Below are 22,755 nucleotides of genomic sequence, written 5' to 3'. Positions count from 1 at the left end.
CAGATGTCCTCTCTAAAATGCTGGGGGAAAGATTCATAGAGGAGCACCTCAGATTTCTCCTCGTTGCATTTCAATTGGGCCTGCGCTAGCCATTTAAAGACTTCAGCAAGACAGTTTTTGACAATGATCTGTGAGAGATCAGTTTTCTTCCACGTGAAGAGGAGCTGTGTATCATCCGCATAAGCTATGATCTTAGCGCCCAGCTCCTCCGCCAGGTAAATCAGGGGGTCATATGAACATTGAACAAAAGAGGGTTCAACGTTGAGCCCAGAGGGACCCCCGTACCCGTAGTCAGACTTCTTGGTGTTGAGGAGAAAGGAGGCAGCCATACTTGCTGTGTTCTATTGGCTAAAAAGGATTCAATCCACTCCCACACCTGAGCAGAGATGCAGATGTGAGAATACCGTGCCAAAAGTTGGCAGTGTGGCACGTGTCAAACGCGGCAGAGAGGTCTAATAGCACCAGATTTGCTCTGCCGCGGCATCCAGGCACTCTCTAATAGCCTCCACCACCTCAACCAGGGCTGTCTCGGTGCTATGGAAGGCCCTAAAACCTGATTGGCGGGGTGGAGGGCGCCAGAAGTCTCAACAAACTCTGAGAGCTGCTTCTGAGCGGCCTTCTCACACAGCTTAGCCACAGCCGGGAGGAGTGAAATTAGGTGGTAACTGGCCAGGGTGTCTGGATTTAATGAAGGTTTTTTCCAGCAGGGGGAGGAGTTTTGCCTGTTTCCACTCAGGAGGGACCATGGCGGCTAGGAGGTACAGATTGACAATTTTGTTAACTTCAGGGTTAACTACCTCCGCCAGTAACCTTGCACGGCAAGGATCAGTAGGAGAGCCTGATATAAGCGTCAAACAAGGGCGGACTGGATCAGAGTCTACCGCTGTCTGATGCAAATAAATCGCCTGCATTTGGGTAACAGTCCCGATGCTATCCTGCATGGCTTGAATTTTATCAACAAAAAAACCCGAAAGCTGCTCATACCAGTCGTTAGAGACGGGTGTAGCCATCTGTTCAGCGCATGGATTTAGGAAGCTTTGAACAATTTAAAATATTTCTTTTGAATTCTTTTTTGATTTGGCAGTACGCTCCGCAAAAAAATTGCCTTTAGCCAGCTTGACCATAGTGTAATAGTTGTTCTGAGCCTTCCTGAGAGCTATTTTGGCTAACGGACAATAGGCCTGTCTCCAACATCGCTCAAGCTTTATGCAAGATTTTTTTAGTTCTTTTAATTCCTTAGAAAACGAGGGTTGACAGGGGGATTTTCTCGCTGTTTTATGACCCAGAGGTGCGTAGAAATGCTCCACTGCACTGGCCAGTCAATTATTAAATCCCCCAGCCACTTCCAACAGACTTCCGAGGGTACCCGGGCGGGTATCTTCCAGGGCTATGCCAAGGGCAGCAGGTTCAATAGGAGGAGGGGGTCTAGCCTCTAAAGTCTTCATATAAGAATAAGATGGCTTAACGGTCCAAGATAATTTAAATAAAAAATGATCGGACCAAGAGACAGGAAGAGGGTCCTGTACAGCTAAAGGAAAGTTGGAACAGACCCCGTCAATGTTCACTGGATGAAATCAAAAGTGATGTCATTTGAGATGTCATCAGTGATGTCATTTGAGACGTCATCAGTGATGACAATGCAATGAGTGATGTAATATGTGAGTTCATAAGCAGTGCATTGCTAGGGCGCGTGGTATAGTTAGCTCAGATAACTATAACTGCTGAATTTCTCTGGTTTTGTACAAGTGAAATGTCAGCCTAACTATAACAGCCCTGTCACCTTTGATTTTTTTTTTCAGTGTGTATATCTACAAACTACTGGCAATAGGACCTAGTTTCCACAGGAAAAGCGTTTATTGACTCACCTATATCTTTGGCTCCACAAAAAGTGTCAAAGTAAGTTCTGTTGTGCATGGGAAGTTTCGAGGTGATCCGTTAAGTGGGGGCAGAGAGAAAGAGGGCTAGAAAAAAGTGTTTTCTCATTTTAATTCCCATAGGAACGCGTTGTCAAACGTACAGTCCAAACTGCTGGACGAAAGAACACAAAATTTGGCAGAAAGGTAGATGTTACGTGGATTGTGCTTTTTGTTATTTGGTGCAAATCCTTTCAGTATTTTTTCAGAAATTCAAGTTTAAAATTATAGTGATCTCTGTGTCAAATAAAGCTGAGCTTGTGCAGGGAAATGCACAGCTCTGATTGGCTGCCAACACTTCAGCCAGCAAGTGCTGGCAGCCAGCTTGGGACTCAAGCCCCCCCACCCAACCCCAAAATAAAATATTGAAGGAAAAGAAAAAGGGGCATAGTAGGAATACCATGACCCCTTAAAGTGTGTCCTGGGATCCCAAAGGGACCTCAACAAACCAAAAAAGCATTTTTTGTTTTTAATTTGAAGCGAAATTGCGATATTCGAAATTCGCAAAAAAGGTTTTTAAAAAAAGCAAGCGCAGGCTACCAGGCTACAGCACTTGTTTTTAAATAAGCCGGGGGGGGGGGTCAGGTCCCGGGGGTATATAATCTATAATAAAAATAGGAAGAGGGGCACGGCCCCCCTCCTAGGGTTTATGAAAGCCCTGGGGACCACAATCTCCCTGGGACACTTATTATGTGTGCGGGCGGGCCCACTGGGCCTGCCCGCAGCCCCGGGGAACAGCAACTCCCCGGGGCATGTGTAAAATAATGCAAGGGGGCCCACGTGGCCCTCCCTGCAGTCTAGGGGACCGACACCTCCCCGGGGCTACAATGAAATAATGAAGAGGGTATGTTGCGGGCTAATTTCATTTCACCACATCACGTCCTTGTGCGACATATCGATCAGACTCCTGTCATCATGTAATTTATAATTCGCTGCGTCCATGGAACGTCCGTGCGTGTTATTATCCCTGGTTACACATCCACGTGCTATTATAGTTTCCGTCTCTGCATGTTACATCCGAGGTTTTCAACCTCCCCACAGCGGTTATTATGTTTATTGTAAATAGGCACTCAGACACCTTCAGTTTTTTCATACCGCTGTTAGTTCATAGTGCATCCACCCACTGGCCCCATTACATCTTTGGTTTTTCCATTGGTGGATATTCCTGCACAGCCCTCACTTCTATTCCACTCCGTACCCTATCATTATCCAGCACATACCCGATAGTACACTGCATGGATTCCCTACCTAAACAACCCATCACTGTATGTCGCACAGAGCACCTTTGTTATGACTAGAGGTCCCTCTGGATTTTTTTTGTTTGTTGATTATTTTGTCATTACTCTTATAATTTGGACTGCTGCTACAAGTTCGTTTTTATTATAATATGTCTTACAGCCCTGATGAGTCACAGGCTTCACCCTGTTGATGAAACACGTGGCGGCTGGCGTTTGTAAATCAAGACAAAGAAATAAAGACTAATACTTAACACTACAGACTATCTCCAATTCATCAACGACATCCATGCTTCTCTTTGTCTAGAATTACCGTATCACCAATACTGTTTTTATCACACGTGTGCACAGTACAGACTTGTTTACCTACATTCATAGACCCACAGGGTTAGGCAGCATGTATTAACAGTTTGTGTTGAGCAGTACCATGGATTGTCTGACGGAGGGTCCAGTTCTTTCAAACAGTCCACCAAAGCCTCTCACGTTCTTGCCACCTCTAGGGTGCCACTGCCTGACCTAGCCTTCCAGAACAACAATCCACTTTCATATCCTGCCCATCCCTCAAGCTCACTGCACCAGGTCCTTGGACCCATAGCTGCTTTCCAGTCCTGGGTAATTTTCCTCTCTGCCAGTATTGGAGCCAGATCTAGAAACCTACTCATGACCTTAGTTTTAGATTTGTTTGGGAACTAGCTCAACAACCAGAGACCCTGTGAGCAAGGGACCTCCCTCTGCTTAATATCAGCCACTGTAGTTGTGACTTCCTTTCAGTATTCCGCTAGGGCCGGACAGGACCACAACATATGGAATATCTCCACCTACACTGTACCACACCACACCTAGGGTACATAACTCCTGCTGCCTGAAAGAACTTGGTCAGCTTGCCGGGGGTAAGGAATGCCCTGTGTAGAACAAAGAAGTTTATTATTAATTTCAATCTGGCATTTCTGGACACCTTCGGGACCAGCTCCAGTATTTTTGCCCAGACTCCCTCGAGAATTGATACTGCCAGGTCCACCTCCCATTGTTTCCGGTGGCCATCTATGAGTTTTAATACATCTGCTCTTATCGCTCTGTAAAAACAAGTGACACCCCTCCTAAAGGTGCCAGTGGTCGTACTTATTGATTTGCATTCCTCGATTAGTGGCAGGGTCTGCCATACCCGTCCACCAGTGATTACTAATCACCACTAACACCACTCTATGGAGCAAGAAGTGCCTCTGCCACAGGTTAAATTCTAGCCTGAAGTCCTCAAATGAGAGTAACTTATATACCCTGAATAACCCTTCTATTTGAGCTATACCAGCGACCGTCCACTCCGACAACCCCTACTCGAACCCCCCCCCCCCCCCCCCCCCTCCCCAGTCTCGCCATAGGGTAGTTCCTATAGGATGTGTAGTGGCATGTCAGGCGAGTATGGTAACCATGCGTGTTTTTCGTAATCTCCTTAGCCAACAGAGCTTCTTTACCTGAGCCATCTGAAAGTGGTCGCTGGATAGTAAGAAGCAACTGGAATAGCAGTTGGAGCTCTTGCACGAACTGTCCCACTTCTCCCCCTAGAGTCATTCTGTTGTGTATCCATTGGGTGAACCACTGCATCTGTCACGCCAGGTAATATGATTCAAGGTCTGGGACTGCCAGACCCCCTTCCATGACTGGGCTTTGCAGCGTAGCCACGGCAATTCTCCGGCGGCGTGTACCCCAAATAAAGACAATGAGGAGCGAGTCTAGTTCCCGAAATGTAGCGCGAGAAATCCATGAGGGCAAGACCGCAAAGAAGTATGACAGTCTGGGGAGCGCCACCATCGTAATGATGGCTACTGGCCCAGCAACTAACACTGACATCGTTTTCCAAAAATCAACACTAACCAGAGGCATCAGCGTAGACACCCATACTTTCCCGTCCAATAAGTCTCCAGTGTCATGGACTACTCACCTTTGTGAACTACGAGAAGATTATAGGGAATTCTGCTGCCACTAGATAACTCGCGTAAAACCACAAGCACACATCTCTCCTGCCTTTAGAGCCCTAGACTGGTTACCAGTTACCACAATATCCACCTTCAAGGTACTTTGCATCACACACATAAAGCAATACATAGCAAAGGACCATTTTACTTCCTACTACAAAGGAACCTACGCTCAAAAATGCCTCTCTGCCTCCATATTCCTACATATATGAAAAAAACATAGGAGGAACATATTTCTCTGTTCGAGCAGCAAAAATATGGAATTCGCTGCCCACAAACCTTATTATTCACTGACAACCGTCTCAGCTTCAGAGGATCTGGCCCTTCCCCACATGACCACTATACTCACAACACAACAGTATACTCAGAAATGACAAACTATACTTCTCACGGTCTGAAGATTAGGTTGCTGTTACACGTGTCATTATACTTTTGAACTATGCTTCCTGTTATAAGCAGCTACATTTATATAAGTGAAATGTATATTACACCACAAGATATATGTGTATGTCAGACCATGTCATAATTGCTACTTCTATGTGTATATATAGAGGGGTTTATACCTGCTACTATATCTTAAGAAATGTCATATGTATATATGTATGTATAAGTTAACTACAGCAATTTGAATAACAAAATGTGCATACTTCACCACGCCATAAATGTGCAAGCCAGAACATGTAACTATTGCTTCTTCTATGTACATATGGATATTTATACAGAGGCTTCTACGCCAGCCACTAAAACTTTGCCAAGTGTAATGTGTAAATATCTATGTATAAGTTAGTTTAAGTTTTGTTTAAAAAACCAAAATACTCCCTTTAACCTTACTCCCACCCCTCCTCTCTCTGACTCATCCTTCTGACTACTATGAACTCCCAGACAGCCTTCTCAAACGTCACCCTCCTTTTTAGCCATGTTACCAAGCTAACGGGCACACAGCAGTATTTGCAAATACAATGTAGTACTTCCCCTTTCAAATCCATTCCCACCATTCTATCCATGCTCTAAACTCTACTAAACACGCATAAAAACAAGAGCACAAACCTTAAAGCCCCTCGCAGGCAGGATACAGCAACATCATGCCGATAGGGGTTGAATGTTACATCAAAGATTTTAATCTCCATGTATGCAGGCAACATTGCCCTCTATGTTTGAAATCCCCAAGAAAACTTAGATTACATAATCTGAGAAGTAATTTGCTACGGTAGTTTGTCGGGTGTCACCATTAACTGGGCATAATCAGTTATATTCTCTTTAACCAACAATACCCCAAAATGTTACCCTCCATTCCTGATGGAATGTGCCAAGGCGGCGGTGCGCTACCTCGGCATATGGCTTAGCTGAGACATGGATGAACTGTGAAGGGGGTGAATCAGCTGACAGGAATGGTGCATTCGGGAGCCGGAGATCCCGGTGCTTGTCGGACCTTTGGCGACCCCGGCCGGGGGTAAGCCCACACAGCAACCCTCGCCTGAATCCCGAAGTAGTGGCGACCGGTGGAGAGACTGCCAGGTTGGAGGCGCCCACCCACCCAGACGTCCTCCAAGACAGTGAGTGGGGCCAACTCAGGGGGTGCAAAGCAGCGGCGATTGGGAACCACAGGCCTCAACCTAAGCGGGGGCGTGAAGCTCTAGAGCGCGGCTGGTGGACCTGGGCAAGACTGGGCTAGGTATTACTGCCACCGGCGGACCGAAGCGTTGCATAGGATCTGTTCCGGGAGGCGCAAAGAGGGTGGCGACTGGACATAGGGGAGCCCGTCAACCCTGCCCCGATTTTCAAGCCGCCAACCTAAAGCCTGGGGGCTACCCGGGGGAGAGATATACTACTGGTGCACAAGGTAGGACGCATCTAACATGGGCAGCGGGACGGGTCGGCAGTCCCCTACACGAGGCACTACATCTGGTGGAGGGCACGGAAGAGCGCTGCAGGAACCCAGAAGTAAGCAAGCTGGAAGCAGACACAAGCAGGCCGGACGAAGGGGCCCAACCCTGCAGCAACAGGTAGCACACAAGGTCCAGAGCTAAGCGGGGAAGACACGCCCTCCACCTCCATACGGTGCCCTAAGTGCTGGCCAGGACCACACGGCTAGAACGGGGCAGTGGTGCCAATGTTAGCTAACTGGAGAGGACCCCAGAGAGAGTGGCGCGCCTGCCGTCCTCCCACTATAATCCCACATGGGACACACTGTAGTCCCCAAGTGAAGACACCACAACAAAGGCCACATTGCAGGTATACGAGCGCTTCCCAGGGGCTAGTGAAGCCCTGTTACGAGGCACAAGGTAGATAGCGCATACACAGAAGCCCGAGAAACAGTCACGCAACTGCCAAGGCCTCAGAAAGAGGAGTCCCTCAAGGCAGGTGTCGGAGAGGGACCTGCAGCCCTTTTCTTCCCATCGTAATTGGATGGGTTCCCTGGTAGCACCTTCGTGGACAAGAAGCAGGGGCCCGGGTCGGACAAGCAAGAGGTTCCGCTATGGCTACTGTGAGGAAGAAAGGGGAACGTTCACTAAAAGAAATGCTTACTAAAGGCTCCACAGCAGGAGACCGAGGGGGTCCCACTTCTATGGCCTTTAAACCACCAGTGGAACAAGATGAAGGGGAAGTGCCAATTACCCGGACATTTCTTGAAACACTCTTTAACACCCTTCGGGAAGACTTTTAAACACTTAAACAAGAAGTAGCAGGAGAGGTGAGAGTAATACACTGAGATGTTGACGAATTGGGGGAACTTGTAACTGCCTTAGAGAATGGCGAACTATCCAAAAATAAAGAGGTAGAACACCTGCAGCAAGAATTAATCCGCCTCAAAGATCAGCAGGTGGACCTACAGGCGCCCACAGAAGACCTTAAGTACCGGTCACGACGCAATAACATCCGCGTTCGAGGGGTCCCACTAAAAGAAGGGGCAGACGTCGGCAAATACCTCCAAGGCCTCTTAAGGGAGATCCTGGGCGAACCCCCGGACTTAGACATCCGCATCGATCGAGCACACCGAGTGGGCATGGGGAGGCTAACGTGAGCCCCCTGTCCGACATTCTAGTCTTCCTGACGGACTTCCCACTGAAAGAGCGCATACTACGAGCGGTTAGACGGAAACAAACCCTCAAATACCAAGGGCACTCCATAGCCCTCTTTCAAGACCTGGCCTCCCATCACTCTGCTGAAAAGAAAAGCATTCAGAGAAGTGACCACTTTCTTGAAGGACAGTGGAGTGCTGTATTCTTGGGGCCATCCCTTTCGACTGATCTTTAAATGGAATGGCCAACTACACCTGCTGTGATCTCTTCAAGAGACGTGAACTTCTGGGCCTAGCACACCATAGCCAGATGCCTCCCCCGGACCATCACAATGATCTTTTTGGGGGGGGAATCGCAGAGAGTGGGCCGCAAGCACCTGCCCACCGCTGAGTCGAGGCCGGACCACGCAACTGGGACACACAAAAGGGCATTGGCCCAAGCAGCGGTGTCAAGGGACACCTCATCTCCCGAGAAATTATAATATACACATGGGGACTTACAAGCACTGAACTATAGCGGGCGGGTGGGGGATTGGGGGGGTTGCAGGGGTCCGGGTCGACTGCGCTACAAGGTTACCCTGATCTTTCATCACCACATGCCGCAGCCCTGGATTGCGGGCATTGGACTGTGGTAGAATGTTGGAAATGCTTAGTTGGGGTAGGGGAGTGTGAGGGGAAGAAGGGGGGGTTGTTGAGGCATCAAAGGGGGACAGGGTGGGGAGCCGGTGTACTGCCATGGAGGGGACATAGCTAGAGGCCAGGATAGCAGTGGGAGAGTAGCGCGGCTCAAAAGCAAAGACACGCAATCGGTAGAGGCAGACTCCCATTGACAAGACATTCCCTACTCACGAAGACACCATGTCGAGACCTACTTTCCAGGTTATCACCCTTAATGTGAAGGGCTTAAATAACCCCGTTAAGAGGCAAGCTATTCTGTCCTACTTGGATAACTCTGGGGCTTCGGTATGTCTACTACAAGAAATGCATCTACTTTCCAGAGATTGGCATAGAATGAAGTCCTGGGCATTTCCCCAACAGTTCAACTCCTCTACCACAGATAAGAAAGAGGGGTGGCTATATTGATTGCTCTGCACTTCCAGGGCAAGATGGGCGATAAAATAGCAGAAATCAAGGGCTGGCTGCTGGCATACAGGGTGTGGGTGGAAGGCACCCCCATAGTTTTAGAGTCCCTGTACGCCCCCAACTCTGGTCAAGAACCCTTTCTTAAGGATGCCCTGTCAGAGATTCTAGGCCCGCAGGACCGGCAGATATTAATGGGAGGCGAGCTCAACCTGGTCATGGACCCAAAGAATGATAGGTTGGGCAATCGCTATGGCTACACAGGAGCAGTATCAAAGGAGGGGAGGGACTGGTTGAAACGCAGGGGGTTGTTGGATCTTTGGCGAGAGGCTCACCCTCAGAGCACATAGTACTCCTTTTACTCACATGTGCGCCACACGTACGCCAGACTAGACCACTTTATTGGGTCATCTGAAATCAATACACTAGTACCCACAGTGGACATCACCCCAGCTGCGCTCTCCGACCAAGACGTTGTGTCAGTGACCATCGCCGTACCTCCTGCTGGTATACCAAAAGAAAGGTGGCGACTACGAGAGGCCTTACTACAGAGACAAGGGGTATCTCAGCAGCTACACAAATGCATCACTGACTATCTCACGACCAATGACACTACCGACACACCCTTGACAGCGCTGTGGGGGCCCTTAAAGCGGTGGTGAGGGGAGAACTGATTGCTATCTGAGCGGCTGAAACCAGAGAACGAAAAGAAAAAAGGGAATCGCTTACTGCAACTGTAGTGGAATTAGAGAGGGTGCATGGTCGGACAGAAGCCCCTAGAACATGGCAGCAATTGAAAGTGGCCAGAGCACAACTTGCAGGCTGCGATCTAGATAGAACTGAATATGCGGCCCTTCGGCTTAAGCACGCACACTACATATGAGGGGACAAAACAGGGCGTCTCATAGCGAGTGAACTCGGAGCCGGTGCCAAGCGTTCCAAAATAGCAGCTCTCTACAACACAGAGAGAAAGATGGTGGAAAGTGACAACCAAATAGCAGAGGCCCTGCGGGTTGTCTATGCCTCTCTCTATAGTAAGGACACACAAATAGACAGCGGCGGGGAAACCTATCTCCTTCAAGCGGCTATGGCAGCTATTAACGCGACTGGATCTGCAGCACTTGGCGCGCCTATTAGGGTCGATGAAGTGATTGGCGCTATTTCCCGCCTCAAACCTCTGAAACCTCCTGGGCCAGATGGTTTTTCGGCAGGTTTTTAAAAAACTTTTTGCCCGCTCCTATCTCCGATCTTAACTTGCCTTTTCTATTCCTTTCAGGGTCCTGGATCTATCCCCTCGAACATGCTTGAGGCGGATATAATTGTTATACCCAAACCTGGGAAAGACCTAACCCAATGTGCTACGTAACGACTGATTTCCCTACTCAACCTGGACCTGAAACTCTTTACAGGAGTCCTTGCGGCCAGACTTGGTCCGCGATTGCATGGTATTATCGAGTCAGACCAATCTGGTTTTATACCGAACAGGTAAAGTAGTGACAACACCGTATGCACTTAATTGACAAGGCCCACTACACCAGGATGGATGCCCTGCTATTGTCGCTAGATTCCGAAAAAGCATTCGACAGGGTAGATTGTATATTTTTTTAGATCAAAATCTGGCACACTTTGGCATCGGAGACTGGTTTTGGGCCTGGGTCGCAAGCTGCTACGATAAGCCTAGGGCAACGATACGAGTCAATGGAACAAGTTCACAACCATTTGACACTAGACGAGGCACACAGCAGGGATGCCCCTGTCACCCCTCCTTTTCGCGCTCTACGTGGAGCCCCTAGCACAGAGGATACAGGACAAACCTGATATCCATGGCATACCCTTTGGAGGGGAACAGCACACAATCGGTCTTTACGCAGACAACATATTGGCGGCCCTAGAAACACCCAAACGGTCAGTGCTGGCCTTCTTGTGGGCGTTGACAGCATTTGGGAACGTGTCCGGTTTTGAAATAAACATGGGAAGATCGATGCTTCTACCACTAGGCCTGAATGAGAACACGCTCAGAGACGCATCCCAGGAATTCGGAGAATTTCGACCTCAAGCTTCCATCCAATACTTGGGGATAGTCTTGGCCCCATCTACTGAGCAGACAGTCGCCCAGAATTACGCTAACCTCACCTCCCAAATACTACGGGACCTGCGCCGTTGGCAGAAGCAACCTCTATCACTTCTTGGCCGCATCGCTGCCGTAAAGATGTCCATCTTGCCCAAAGTTTTGTATATCTTCCAGACTATTCCGGTGGCACCCCTCCATGGGATACAATCATAAGCTGCAAGGAGCGGTGCAACACTTTATATGGGCCGGGAACTAGCTGCGGCTGCGCAGGGACCTATCCTATAGACCCCCTTAAGAGGGGGGGCTGGGGATTCCTTACTTGTTGAGCTACTTTCAGGAAGCACAACTCGGATACTTAGTAGAATGGAGTAGACCCAAGTCTGAGAAGAGATGGTTGTTTAAAGATAGGGCAATGGCGCGGCTATCCCTCTGGAAGATACCCTGCTTGAGGCGGCCCGAAAGGCCGACATACCTAAATAGATCTCCAATCACTCCCACAGTGTTGCAGGTATGGGATAAGGTAACGACTAAACTGGGACTCACCTCCTTTCCCTCACCACTCATGCCTCTGTTCGACAATCCTGAATTTCCGCCTGGGCTGAAGGGGCGAGCGTTCCCACAGTGGTGAACCTTGTGTGCAAATCAGCAGGACACCTGTTTGACTGTGAAGGGTTCCTTAAGTTCTCTGACCTACTGCACCTATAAGACGTTAAGGATCCAAAATGGTTCCAATACTTCCAAATCCGTCACTGGTTACTGCAGCCAGAGGTGCGCCCATCAGTCGGTAGAAAGTTAACGGCCTACGAGAAATGGCTTCTGACCAAACATTCTGACCGAAAGATGATCTCCGAACTCTATCAGATGCTACGCCCCCCAGCTCCCCCAAGGCCTTCGGCTGGACAGAGACGCTGGGAGAGGGAACTGGGAAGAGACTTGCCTGAAAAAGAATGGCGAGACATCTACTATAGGGCGAACCACACTGCCAAAAATATGGCAAGCAGAGAAGCAGTGGTCACGGTGGCCATCTACTGGAACTTGACACCCGTCGGACTAAACTGAGGTAACCCTGACCGTAGTCCGACATACTGGTGGGGCTGTGATGAGGAAGGAATACTAACCCACATACTCAGGGAATGCAGGGAAGTGACTGGATATTGGACGGCTGTCCTCAATGATATAGACAAACAGTTTGTCTCTGAAATACCTCGCTTTCCGGCTTACACGCTCCTGGGGCTGCCCAACGCACTTACATTTCCACTGAAATCGATTAGGGGAAGACAGATGGGACTGGCAATGGGATCGGCGGTTCAACATATCCTATCTCTCTGGGGCATGCAAACCCGTCCAACACACACAGGTTTGGCTACACAAGCTGTGGTACATTATCAGAATGGAGTGTATACGAGCCAACCTCACGCACTCAACTGTCACATTCAACACTGTCTGGCGCCCTCTAGTATCTCTGCTAGCACTAGAATTCAATTCAATCACATGCCCGAAATACCTTTGCCTACTTTGGCTCACTGATGCACCGCAAACAATGGTGGCCTCCTGAGGGCTGGTACACCTCAAACCTCTCACGCGCTAACTCGTTACGATATAGACATAGCACACCGGTTCAGGGGGGCGAGGAAGGACTTGGGACACAGGGATGGGTTGGTTGGGAGTTTTTGTACTTCTGTGACTTGCACAGTGCCTATATGGATGGGACCATCGACCTATCCAGCAGCTCTGGACACTTACTTCGACTATGAACCCTTTCATTAGACCGCAAAGATGTGGGGTGGATGGGTTGGATCCAGGGTGGGGGAGGGATCCGATCGAACGAAAACGGGCTTACATGAGGTCTGTAATGTGCATATTCAGTTGCTGAAAATCAATAAAACAAAGTTAAACAAAAAAAAATAATGTTTTGCTAAAGCTGGCATCATCACATTGAAGACATGCTTTAAGAAGATACAGCAATGGATATCTAGCAAATTCCTTCTTCAAAAGTGACAAAAGACAAAACATATACTAATTCCTGCATGAAATACAATTAAGCTCCTTAAAATAAATATAAACTCTGCAAAACTCTCCTAAACAAACTTTTTTTCTCCAACTACCACCCAACCCTTGCTCATCTATGAACGCTTTGGGTTTCAGTGTTGACAGAACACTAACCATACTACCCCATATCAAAACATTGACTCATTCTGCTAAAGAGGTCCTCCATTCTCTGAAACAAAAATATATATCTCCTGGCTCCCAACCAATTGAAAACGGTAGCCCAGGGACTGATCATCTCCTGACTGCAGTGTTTTTTTTTGCAGATGTCCCTCATTCCTGTTATTTCTCTAACGAAGGGGTCTTCCCATGCCACCTTGTCTCATCTACTTTAAAATGTAATCACATATCACTAAGACTACAGGACCTTTTACCTATTCAGCCCAGAGCATTATTCAAATGCAGTTGCTTGCCTCCCTACTTGGTACCACTTCTTACCTTATCTGCCGATCAAAGTAATCACTCCTGCTAAGAACACCAAGTATGAACTCTTCCTTGTCCCAAAGCATTTCTTCACTGGAGTAACTGGAACACTTTTCCCTCCCTTCTCAGAACTCAACCGCATTTGCTCACTTTCTGGAAACAGTGAACACCTACCTGTTTCAGATCTACGTGAAATGACTGTATCTGCATGATCTTCCTACCTCCTGATGCCTTTTCTTTCCTCTCCATGTTATATCCTCTTTTGCCTCTGCACTTTTACTTGTCTTGTTACATGCAAAGTGCACTAGCACATCTTCAGGTACAGACAAACTATAGAAAATCAAGATAATAATAATAATGAGTAATAAAAGGCCTGTTTATGAAGGAGATCTGAAATTGTGGCTCCTGTATGAAGGTTTAGGTTTATCCCACATGGAAGAGGCTCTCCTGTTCCCTCATTGTTTTGATTTCAAGTATCATAATTTGCTAGTGTGCATTTTGAGTTTCACATAGTTTTGTTTATTTCTGACTTGCGCCTTGAAGCTGGGCATTCCAGCATTATTGCGCATATTAAATAAATACAATGTGCTGGCGAGATATCACTGTCGGTCGGCTGGTTTTTGGATTGATATTAGTGGCGGGTATTAGGTTCCTGAAGGGACAACCAGCTATGCTATGTCCCTTTTCCAGCAGTATTCTGTTAGCTGACCGGGACTTAACAAAAACAACCTGATTACAGATATTAACTTCACTTTAGTGTCTTAATTACAGACTGCCATGTCACTTCTCTTTAGCACCCGGTCATTACTCTGTAATTTCTGAATTCTGCTCTAGAATCATATCAAAGGACTATTACATTACTCTGAGGTTCACCCATAACCATGGCTCCTTTTCCCTGCATTCTTTGTGATTCTGTATATCCTGCTGTTGCCTGCATCTTATTTTATTCTTAACATCTCTATCTACTGTGCAATTTACAATTTCCTTTCCTAGCTTCCATTCCTTCCACTACACTCCTTTCCCTTCACTTCTGCTTGTCAACTTTTCTCATCCTCCTTCAGTGTGTTTTCTACCATTATCTCTATCGCCCACTCCCATATTGCTTCCTTTCCCTTCCCTGCGTCCCTGTCTTACAAGCATTTTATTGCTGCTACATAAGGAAAGAGCTTGGTGGACTGCATTGCTAGTAAGTTTCACATGTTGTCTTTCAGGTCCCAGCCTTGAGGATCATGTAAAGGGGAAGAAGCACAGGAAGCTGGTGGAGGTTCGGGAGCGGCGAAGGAACCAAGAGGAAAAGAGCGTTTTTGTCAGTGGTTTCCGGAAAGACACATCTGAGCAAGAAATCATGGACCATTTCCAGGGCTTTGGTCCTGTTGCCAGCATTGTGATGGATAAAGAAAAGGTACACTGGGAAACAGTCCAGTGTTTCTGTTCTGGTTGCATTTTACCATCTTGCCAAGTGAGCTGTCTGTTAGCATCTACAGCATGGTATTCTCGAATGCATTATGTACCCTTTTATGATTGACCCTGCTTGACCTCCAGAAGCATGGATGTTTCTTTTCAATTTTCCCTATTGTCCTAATTTGAATAAGGGCTGGTGATGCCTCTTCATAATAGTTTGGTATTGTCTACTCTTTTCTTTAGCTGTTAGTACAACTCATTATCTGCCCTAAGCTCTGTCTTCAGGAATTTTGATAACACTTTAATATTGGAGCTGTGTTCTCAGTTTGTCACATAAATACATTTAGAAGGACCTCCTTTAATACTCCCTGGTGGGCAAGAATAAACAAGAAAATCATAATATGCCTCAACTCCGTAATTTGGTATTTGGTTTCCATAGCTGGGGTTACCTTATTAGAAGGTTATTGTAGGAAGCTGGCTCTGTATATAATATTGCCACTAGGTGATAATACCGTGCACAGAGTCCAGAGGTTCCTCAAAAGTGTACACGGCTCAATGCAAAACCTAAAGTGCCCTATTAGTGGTATGGTGAGCGAGGATTCTTAAACATTTATTGCTCACACATAATCAATAATGAACACAAGACTACGGAATGAGATCCAGATCAATTTTATAAAATTTGACTTTGTTTGTACTTTATTTTTAAGACCTATGTCTTCATAATAAAGGAAGTATGTTTTTTAAATTAGAAATAATTTTCGCTTTAAGAAATCTACATTTGGAAACCTTTTTCACCCTGTCCAATGTTATCCTATATAGACAAACAATATTGAGGTTAAGCAGGTGATTATCGAACTCAGTTGATGGACAGAATGCAGAACAATGTCTTACATTCACCTCAGTACAAAGATCTGGGCTTAAATCCATCGTTTTTTTGCACTCCACACGACCCTAGGTCAGACAATGGCTATATGCAAATCAGCCTTGACCCTGTGCGTCATGGGAACAGTCCAGCCTGAACTGCCAAGCCATGTCTTTCCTAGACCGGAATCAAGCATCCAAGGACCGGTTTCTGGCTATCATCCTTCTTCAGCCTGGATAGCTTGACTCCAGTGATGTGGAGAGCCTGGGGTTGTGGATCCACCTTGATCTTGAGTCTCTGCACCTGGATTCTTCAGGACAGATCCGCTGTCCTCGGGAGATTGGATTCTTTATTGAAGGCCACAGTCCTCCCAGTTGTTTTGGAGGTCGCGGTGGCAAGACAGGTCGCAGGGTCGACGGAGCAGGAGACAGGCCGGTAGGGCCGGGGCCAAGGCAATTGTCTTCTGGTTTTGGCTGCAGGGTGTCTTCTTTCTTAGGTCATCGCAGATCTGAGGGCCAGGTCTGGGGAAGCCACCTAAATACTAAATTTGGGAGGCGTTTTAGGGTAATAGCAGGTAGGGTCAATGGGTACCTTTCCTGAGGTGACTATACGACTATACCCTCTATTATGCCATCCTCCTGATGGAGGGGGCATGGGCCCTGATTGCAGGGGTCCCCCCATCCTCAAGATGGCGGGGACTGAAAGAGTGCTTCACCTCGACCCCCCCCCCCCCCCCCCCCCCCCCCACCTCACCCCGCACCACCTTAGGGGTGGAGTTGGCAGATGTGGGCACACCTCCTATCTTTTTTTATTTTCCCGCCAGTTTTCCCACCCAAGGTGGGGGTGTATACCAGGAAACCAGGGACTGCCATCTGCTGCTAACAGCAGAGGCTGGGGGTTGCATTACAAAGGTGGCAAGCCTTTGAAGCTTACCCTCTTCGAACACTGGCCCATCCTTGGGGAGGACGCATGACGTCTCTGCCCATGATATGCATTGTTCCTGGTCTCAGAGAGCAGGGGCTCTCCTCCCAGGGGTCCGGAAACATGTCTGGTGGTGGCAGGCTGCCTACAGCCGATCAGAGACACCACCAGGGTTGGTAAGGATTACCTCTGAGGTGCTCTCTTGGTACATGGTACAATAAATCCTATGCTGGCATCAGTGTGGATTTATTGAAAGGAGTAGTTTGGTACCAAATACACCTACATTCAGTAAAGCCATCAGGATACTGTGGAACTCGAGTTGTCGAATCCCCAGCCCATGCACTCTTTATGGCTTCACCAGCACTTACAATATTGGGAAATTCTGTCCAATATTGTATGGACATATCTGGTTGTGCAGATGTGCCCTCACATGTAATATAGTGCATCCTGCCTTACGGCTGTGAGGCCTGCTAGAGGGGTGACTTACTTATGGTGCCAGGCAATGTTAGTGGCATGTCAACTTTGTCGTTTTCTCCCTCACAGGGGTATGCAGACTATAGATTACTGCCATAGCTTTACTCAAGAGGGCATTAGAGGCTCTCTCGAAAAGGGGTGAACGTTAGGTGACCTGACAAAATCATGGTCCACCTCTAATGCCTCACATCAGTATAAGGAAAGTACCTCCGGTATCCTTGCTTGATTGCCATATTCACTGGAGGAAAACAAACCGGGATGTCTAGAAAACATACAAGCGCAGGACAACACAGCTTCCACTAGCCATGCAGAGAACATTCAACCCAAAATGTACAAAGCTTGCAGTTTCCTTCCATAGCAAAACATGGACTTTATAAACACCTCCCACTCAAACTGGTCTTCCTTTTTCACTGCCTGTCCTACTTCGCAATCCTTTTCTTCTCTGCTGAGGTTTTCAGAGCTCCTGCTCTCTTACAATAATTTTCAATTTTTTGCCTATTTTCTCAATTCTCCGGGCCAGATGTACAACCCTTCCAATTTGCGAGTCACAAATTGTGTCATTTTGCAATTTGCGACTCGCAAAATGGTATTTACAACAGTGACTCAGACACTGTTTGCAATTCCTAATGGGTTTGCAAATTACCTGCTTCATTAATATTCTTGAGGCAGGTCACGCTTTGCGACCCATTGGGAATAGCTAGCACTCCCATGGATGGTGGCCTGCTGGGGGCAGCAGACCACCATGTCTGTGACTGCTTTGTAAATAAAGCTGTTTTTTTTTAAAATGCAGCCAGTTTTCCTTCAAGTACAACGGGATGCATTTAAAAAAAGGAAAAAGAAAATGTTTGTTGAATTTTTTTTAAAGAGTAGGCAGTGGTCCCTGGGAACACTGTATGCTATAAAAGAATATCTTCTCTGCCAGTCACAAAGGGGAAGGGGTACGCTGGGGACCCCTTTCCCTTTGCAAGTGGCTTACCAGCTTTTTGAAATGGGTGGTAAACTGCAAGTGTTTTGCAACCGCAATTGCGGTCGCAAAACAATCGTACATTCAAGTATGACTCGCTATTATGAAGGGACGCCCTTGGCACGCCTCTTTCTAATAGCCAGTCGCAAACCCTATTTTGCGAGTCGGTAATAGGTTACAGACTCAGGAAATAGGGTTTGTATATAAAGCAGGTCTATTTTGCGTCGCAAACTGTCCGATTTCTTGTTTGCAACTGCAAACAAAGGACTTGCATTTGGCCCTAATTCTTTCTGTTTCTTGTGTACATGTTGCACACCCATTCCCATATCTCTGTCATTATTTCAAGTGTTCCTTGTTTCTTCCTCAATTTTTTGTGTGCATGTTTTCTTTCTCTATCTCTTGTGGATGTGTTTCTAGTTTGCCCGTTCTCCCCAGCCTCTCTTGCCCTTGACAACTATTCCCATTCAATGCCTATTCTCTCTGCCCTGTATCCATCCGTTTGTCGTCTGTATCCATTTGTCTACTGTGCATATACTCACTTCTCTCATCTTCTCTCTTGTTTGAGGGTCTTTATGCGATAGTCGAGCTGCAAGACTCTGCCACCCTTCAGTCTGTGTTATCGCAAGAGCAACACTACATGGATGGGCAGAAGTTGAGAGTGAAGCCTCGTGAAAGGAAAGAGTTTGTATATGTTCCGCCGAAGAAGCAGGGGGCACGCAAGAGACAGGAGCTTAGCTTGGCCAAACTTTCTGAGGCTCTTTGCCAATGTGAGGATGTAAGTATTATTCTATACGTCAGTTTATAAAAACACCTATCATTTGGGTCATGACTTTACTATGATCTTCTACATTGAGCACGTAAAGTAAAATTGCGGCTGTTCTTCTGATAATTTGCACACTCCAACTTCCTGAAAATACCTTGATTCCTGAGCTTGTGATGATTTTCATCTATGTACATCTCACAGTGATTAAGGGGGATTCAAATTATGTCCAAGGATCAGTACTGGGTTCTCAAGTGCAATGTCTAAGGTAAACAAGTGTATTAATTCAGATACTTTAGCCATATTCAAAGTGGGGATTGAATATCTATCTGCCCAGCACACTTAGGACTGGCTTCCTTTTCATGCCGAAGTGCAGTGGATTTAAGGAATGCCAATGGTGCTGATTCGATAGTTCTGAAACTATCCCTTCAGATATAAATGCTGTGTCTAGGGATATAGCACTAGGTGGCACACTTTTTATTATTATTTTACAGCAGCTAAGACTTCATAAAACTAGTTGTATTGGCAGTCAAAGCATGCCTTAATTAGAAGTTGGGGGACATTTTCGAAGTAAACAAAAAAATATCTTTTAACATAGGCCACTGTCTTCACAGTCTATACCAGATGTGCTGTATCTGCCAAACTTAACCTCTGCTCACATTACCAATGCAATGCTTCAGTGCAGCACGGTTCGTGAATCCTCTTTTGAAACTGAATTGTATTTAAATGCACATAACAAGTGCTGAAGGACTGGGCCCCAGATTCCTATTATTGAGTGTGCATGCCACCATCCTTTTACCATCCAGGAGACTGCGGCTTTGACCATTGTTGGAAATGGCCCTTTTTGCAGGGTTACTTTTTGCAGGCCCCAAACCTTTTGCCTTCTTCTTCCTCCTCTTTTTGCTGAAGACTTTTTTTGGCTTTTGGACTCTGAGCACTTTACCACTGCTAACCATTGCCAAAGTGCTTGTGCTTCTCCCATAAACATGATGACATTGGTGTATACCTGATTGGTATATTTGTTGTACTGGTAAGTCCCTTGTTTAGTCTTATGCCATATGCCGAGGGCCTGTACTTCAAATGCTACTAGTGGGCTACAGCAGTGTTTCCCAAACTTTGATCCGCGGACCCCCAGGGGTCCGTGACACGTTCCCAGGGGGTCCGCAGGCTGCAGTTTTAAAAACACTGCAAAGTTCCTTGTATAATTAGCAATTTTTGAGAAACAATAAAAGTGTCAAGATAACGCCAGTGATTAATGCACCTGCTGGAGAGAGATGAGTTTTGTCCAGTGGCAGCTTTGGCTTCTCTAATGTAGCACACAGGGTTAATATTCCTACTGCAAAGATCATGTGCCATGCATTTTAAAAACCGTATTTTATGTGCATAGGTCAATGGGTTACTGCTTTTTTCACAGATATTCTTTTGTTACTGTGCAGTTCATTAGTGACAATCGTAATCTAGCACAGTGACCTATAAATTGTCATCAAAGAGCTGCTTGCAAAATGGTACAAGTTAGTAACTTATGTTTTTTCCCAGTTTTTCCTTATCCGGATGCTTCTAAAAAGGTTTGTTAGGATGGAAATACATTTTTATTAAATACATTTTTATTGTTAGTCAATGCTAACCACTGTGTTATGTTCTGGATCCTGAGTTTTTGCTTCTCCAGACCAAGCCCTCTTTAAAAATGCCTACCAGTATTTATGGCATGTGAATCCTACACCTTGTAGTCCCCTTTGCCGTGTGTAATATTTTCTATACGCTGATTTACATGTATGATTCATTGTCTCTATATGTGTGTGATGTAAAGTGCTCTGACGTCACACCACAATGGTATTAGAGAGGCGCTGTAAAACAAATGAACTACATGTTGCAGAGGGGCTTTGGAGAGATGAGAAGCGCTGTTTGAGGGTGATAATAAGGGAATCATTGAAGAACCCCAGCAAAGTGTGTTGTATCCTGGTGTATAGTAAAGTCTTAATTTACTATTCTTTAAGAGCTAATGCAATTCAATCTTTAATGATAAATGTGTCTTAGAATGCACCATTGTTTCCTAATTTGTTTTTGGGGGGAGAGCCTCCCAAAGCTCCCTTTGTAGTGGTCAGGTTCATTCACTGCACTTGGTGTGCACCATATGGGGACTGGTCTGAAAACATGAGCCAGGGCTGCTTTGGGTTTCCAGTCTGGCCCTGGCAGGAGCAGGAGCCTTGTACTGCAAAATAAAACCAACCATTTAAAAGTTAGTCACAGAGATGCAGCACCAACCTTCCCATTAAACTGTTTCGTTTTTTGCAAATTCTTTCAATATAAAATACTAAAGAGGATATTTACAACAGAAGTGGCGGACCATGCCGTTAGCCTCCTTGGCTTAATGACATTCTCCGCTACTTCAGAAACGCAGGGCTGCACCATATTTACAAGAATATGGTGCAGCCCTGTGTTTTCCCCTGTGCTGGCGTTACACTTAGCAGTGTAGCGCCGACGCAGGAACCTTTTGCACAACAGTGCAAGGGTGTCTGCATGCAGGGGAAGATTGTTTATGTACAGGAAGGTCCCCCTTCCTGCACATAAACAATCTTGAATTGCCGTTTTGTCAATTCTAGGTGTGCTGTACATGGAAGTTACAAAATCGATTTTTTTTTTAAAGATTGTTTATGTGCAGGAAGGGTCACCTTTCTGAACGTATACAATCCAAGGCGTTTTGCTTTTTCTATGTGTGCTGCACAAGGCACCACACATGGAAAAAGCAAAAACGAGGAGAAATGAAGCATTTCTCCTCATTTTGGCAAGTTAAAACCAGGTTTTCCCTGGTCTTAATTTTGGCACTGCCTCCTATTCACGCTGCCCTTGTAAATAGGGGCAGTGTCAAAATCAATGGGTGTTGCAGTGGAATGCCCACAGCAACACCCACCCCTTTCACGCTAAGCATTGGTTGAAAGGGGGCTTATTTGCAAGGCAGCGCTAAGTCACGTTAAGTGGCTTAAAGATACATTGTAAATAAGGCGAAGCCCCTATCGTGACGGGAACATCGCAAAAAGTGACGTTCGCATTGCGAAAGGGGATTGTAAATAAGCTCCTAGAATCATTAGTATTTCGAGTATTTGTTTAGTGTTTGTTTAATTTTTCAAATTACCGTTTTAATGCTTGAAATTTAAATTATACAAATTGCTTGGGGGTCCCCGGCTTCCAGTAGTGACTCAATTGGGGTCCTCAGTAGTCAAAAGTTTGGGAACCACTGGGCTACAACATTGAGTGTGCCAGCTACAGAAGTAGCTTTTCACACCTGTTTCAAACCTGCCACTGAAGGACCTGCATGTTCAGTTTACTTACACTTCGATGTGGCATTTAAAACCCCCTGCCAAGCCTTAAACTCCCTTTTAATTACACAGACATTTCCCCTAAAAAAGGCATGAAGGACACAGGGTGCTGTGTAACTAAAAGGCAGGACATGTAATTTGAAGTTTTACATGTCCTGGTAGTGATAAACCGCTAAATTTGCTTTTTCACTTCTGTGAGGTCTACTCCTCTCATAGGCTAGCATTGCGAAGTCCTGAAAAAACTTTTAAAGTTGTAATTCCTTATCATAAAGAAGTAGCTACATCATGTTTCATATCTTGGG

At 46.3% G+C, this 22,755-nt stretch overlaps 1 protein-coding gene across 1 annotated transcript in view; it reads left to right on the top strand.

Annotated features, from left to right (window-relative positions):
* TUT1 (terminal uridylyl transferase 1, U6 snRNA-specific) overlaps positions 1-22,755 on the top strand; it is a 356,703-nt gene that overhangs the window by 38,712 nt on the left and 295,236 nt on the right. The window contains exons 2-3 of the mRNA XM_086938188.1: positions 14,969-15,159; positions 18,945-19,154. Of these exons, the coding sequence (XP_086794314.1) occupies positions 14,969-15,159; positions 18,945-19,154 (401 nt within the window). The remainder of the gene's footprint in view (positions 1-14,968; positions 15,160-18,944; positions 19,155-22,755) is intronic.

The sequence above is a fragment of the Lissotriton vulgaris genome, chromosome 9 (assembly GCF_964263255.1).
Source record: "Lissotriton vulgaris chromosome 9, aLisVul1.2, whole genome shotgun sequence".
Classification (NCBI taxonomy): Eukaryota; Metazoa; Chordata; class Amphibia; order Caudata; family Salamandridae; genus Lissotriton; species Lissotriton vulgaris.
The sequence above is the reverse complement of the archived record's forward strand: the minus strand, read 5'-3'. Positions and strand labels throughout refer to the sequence as shown.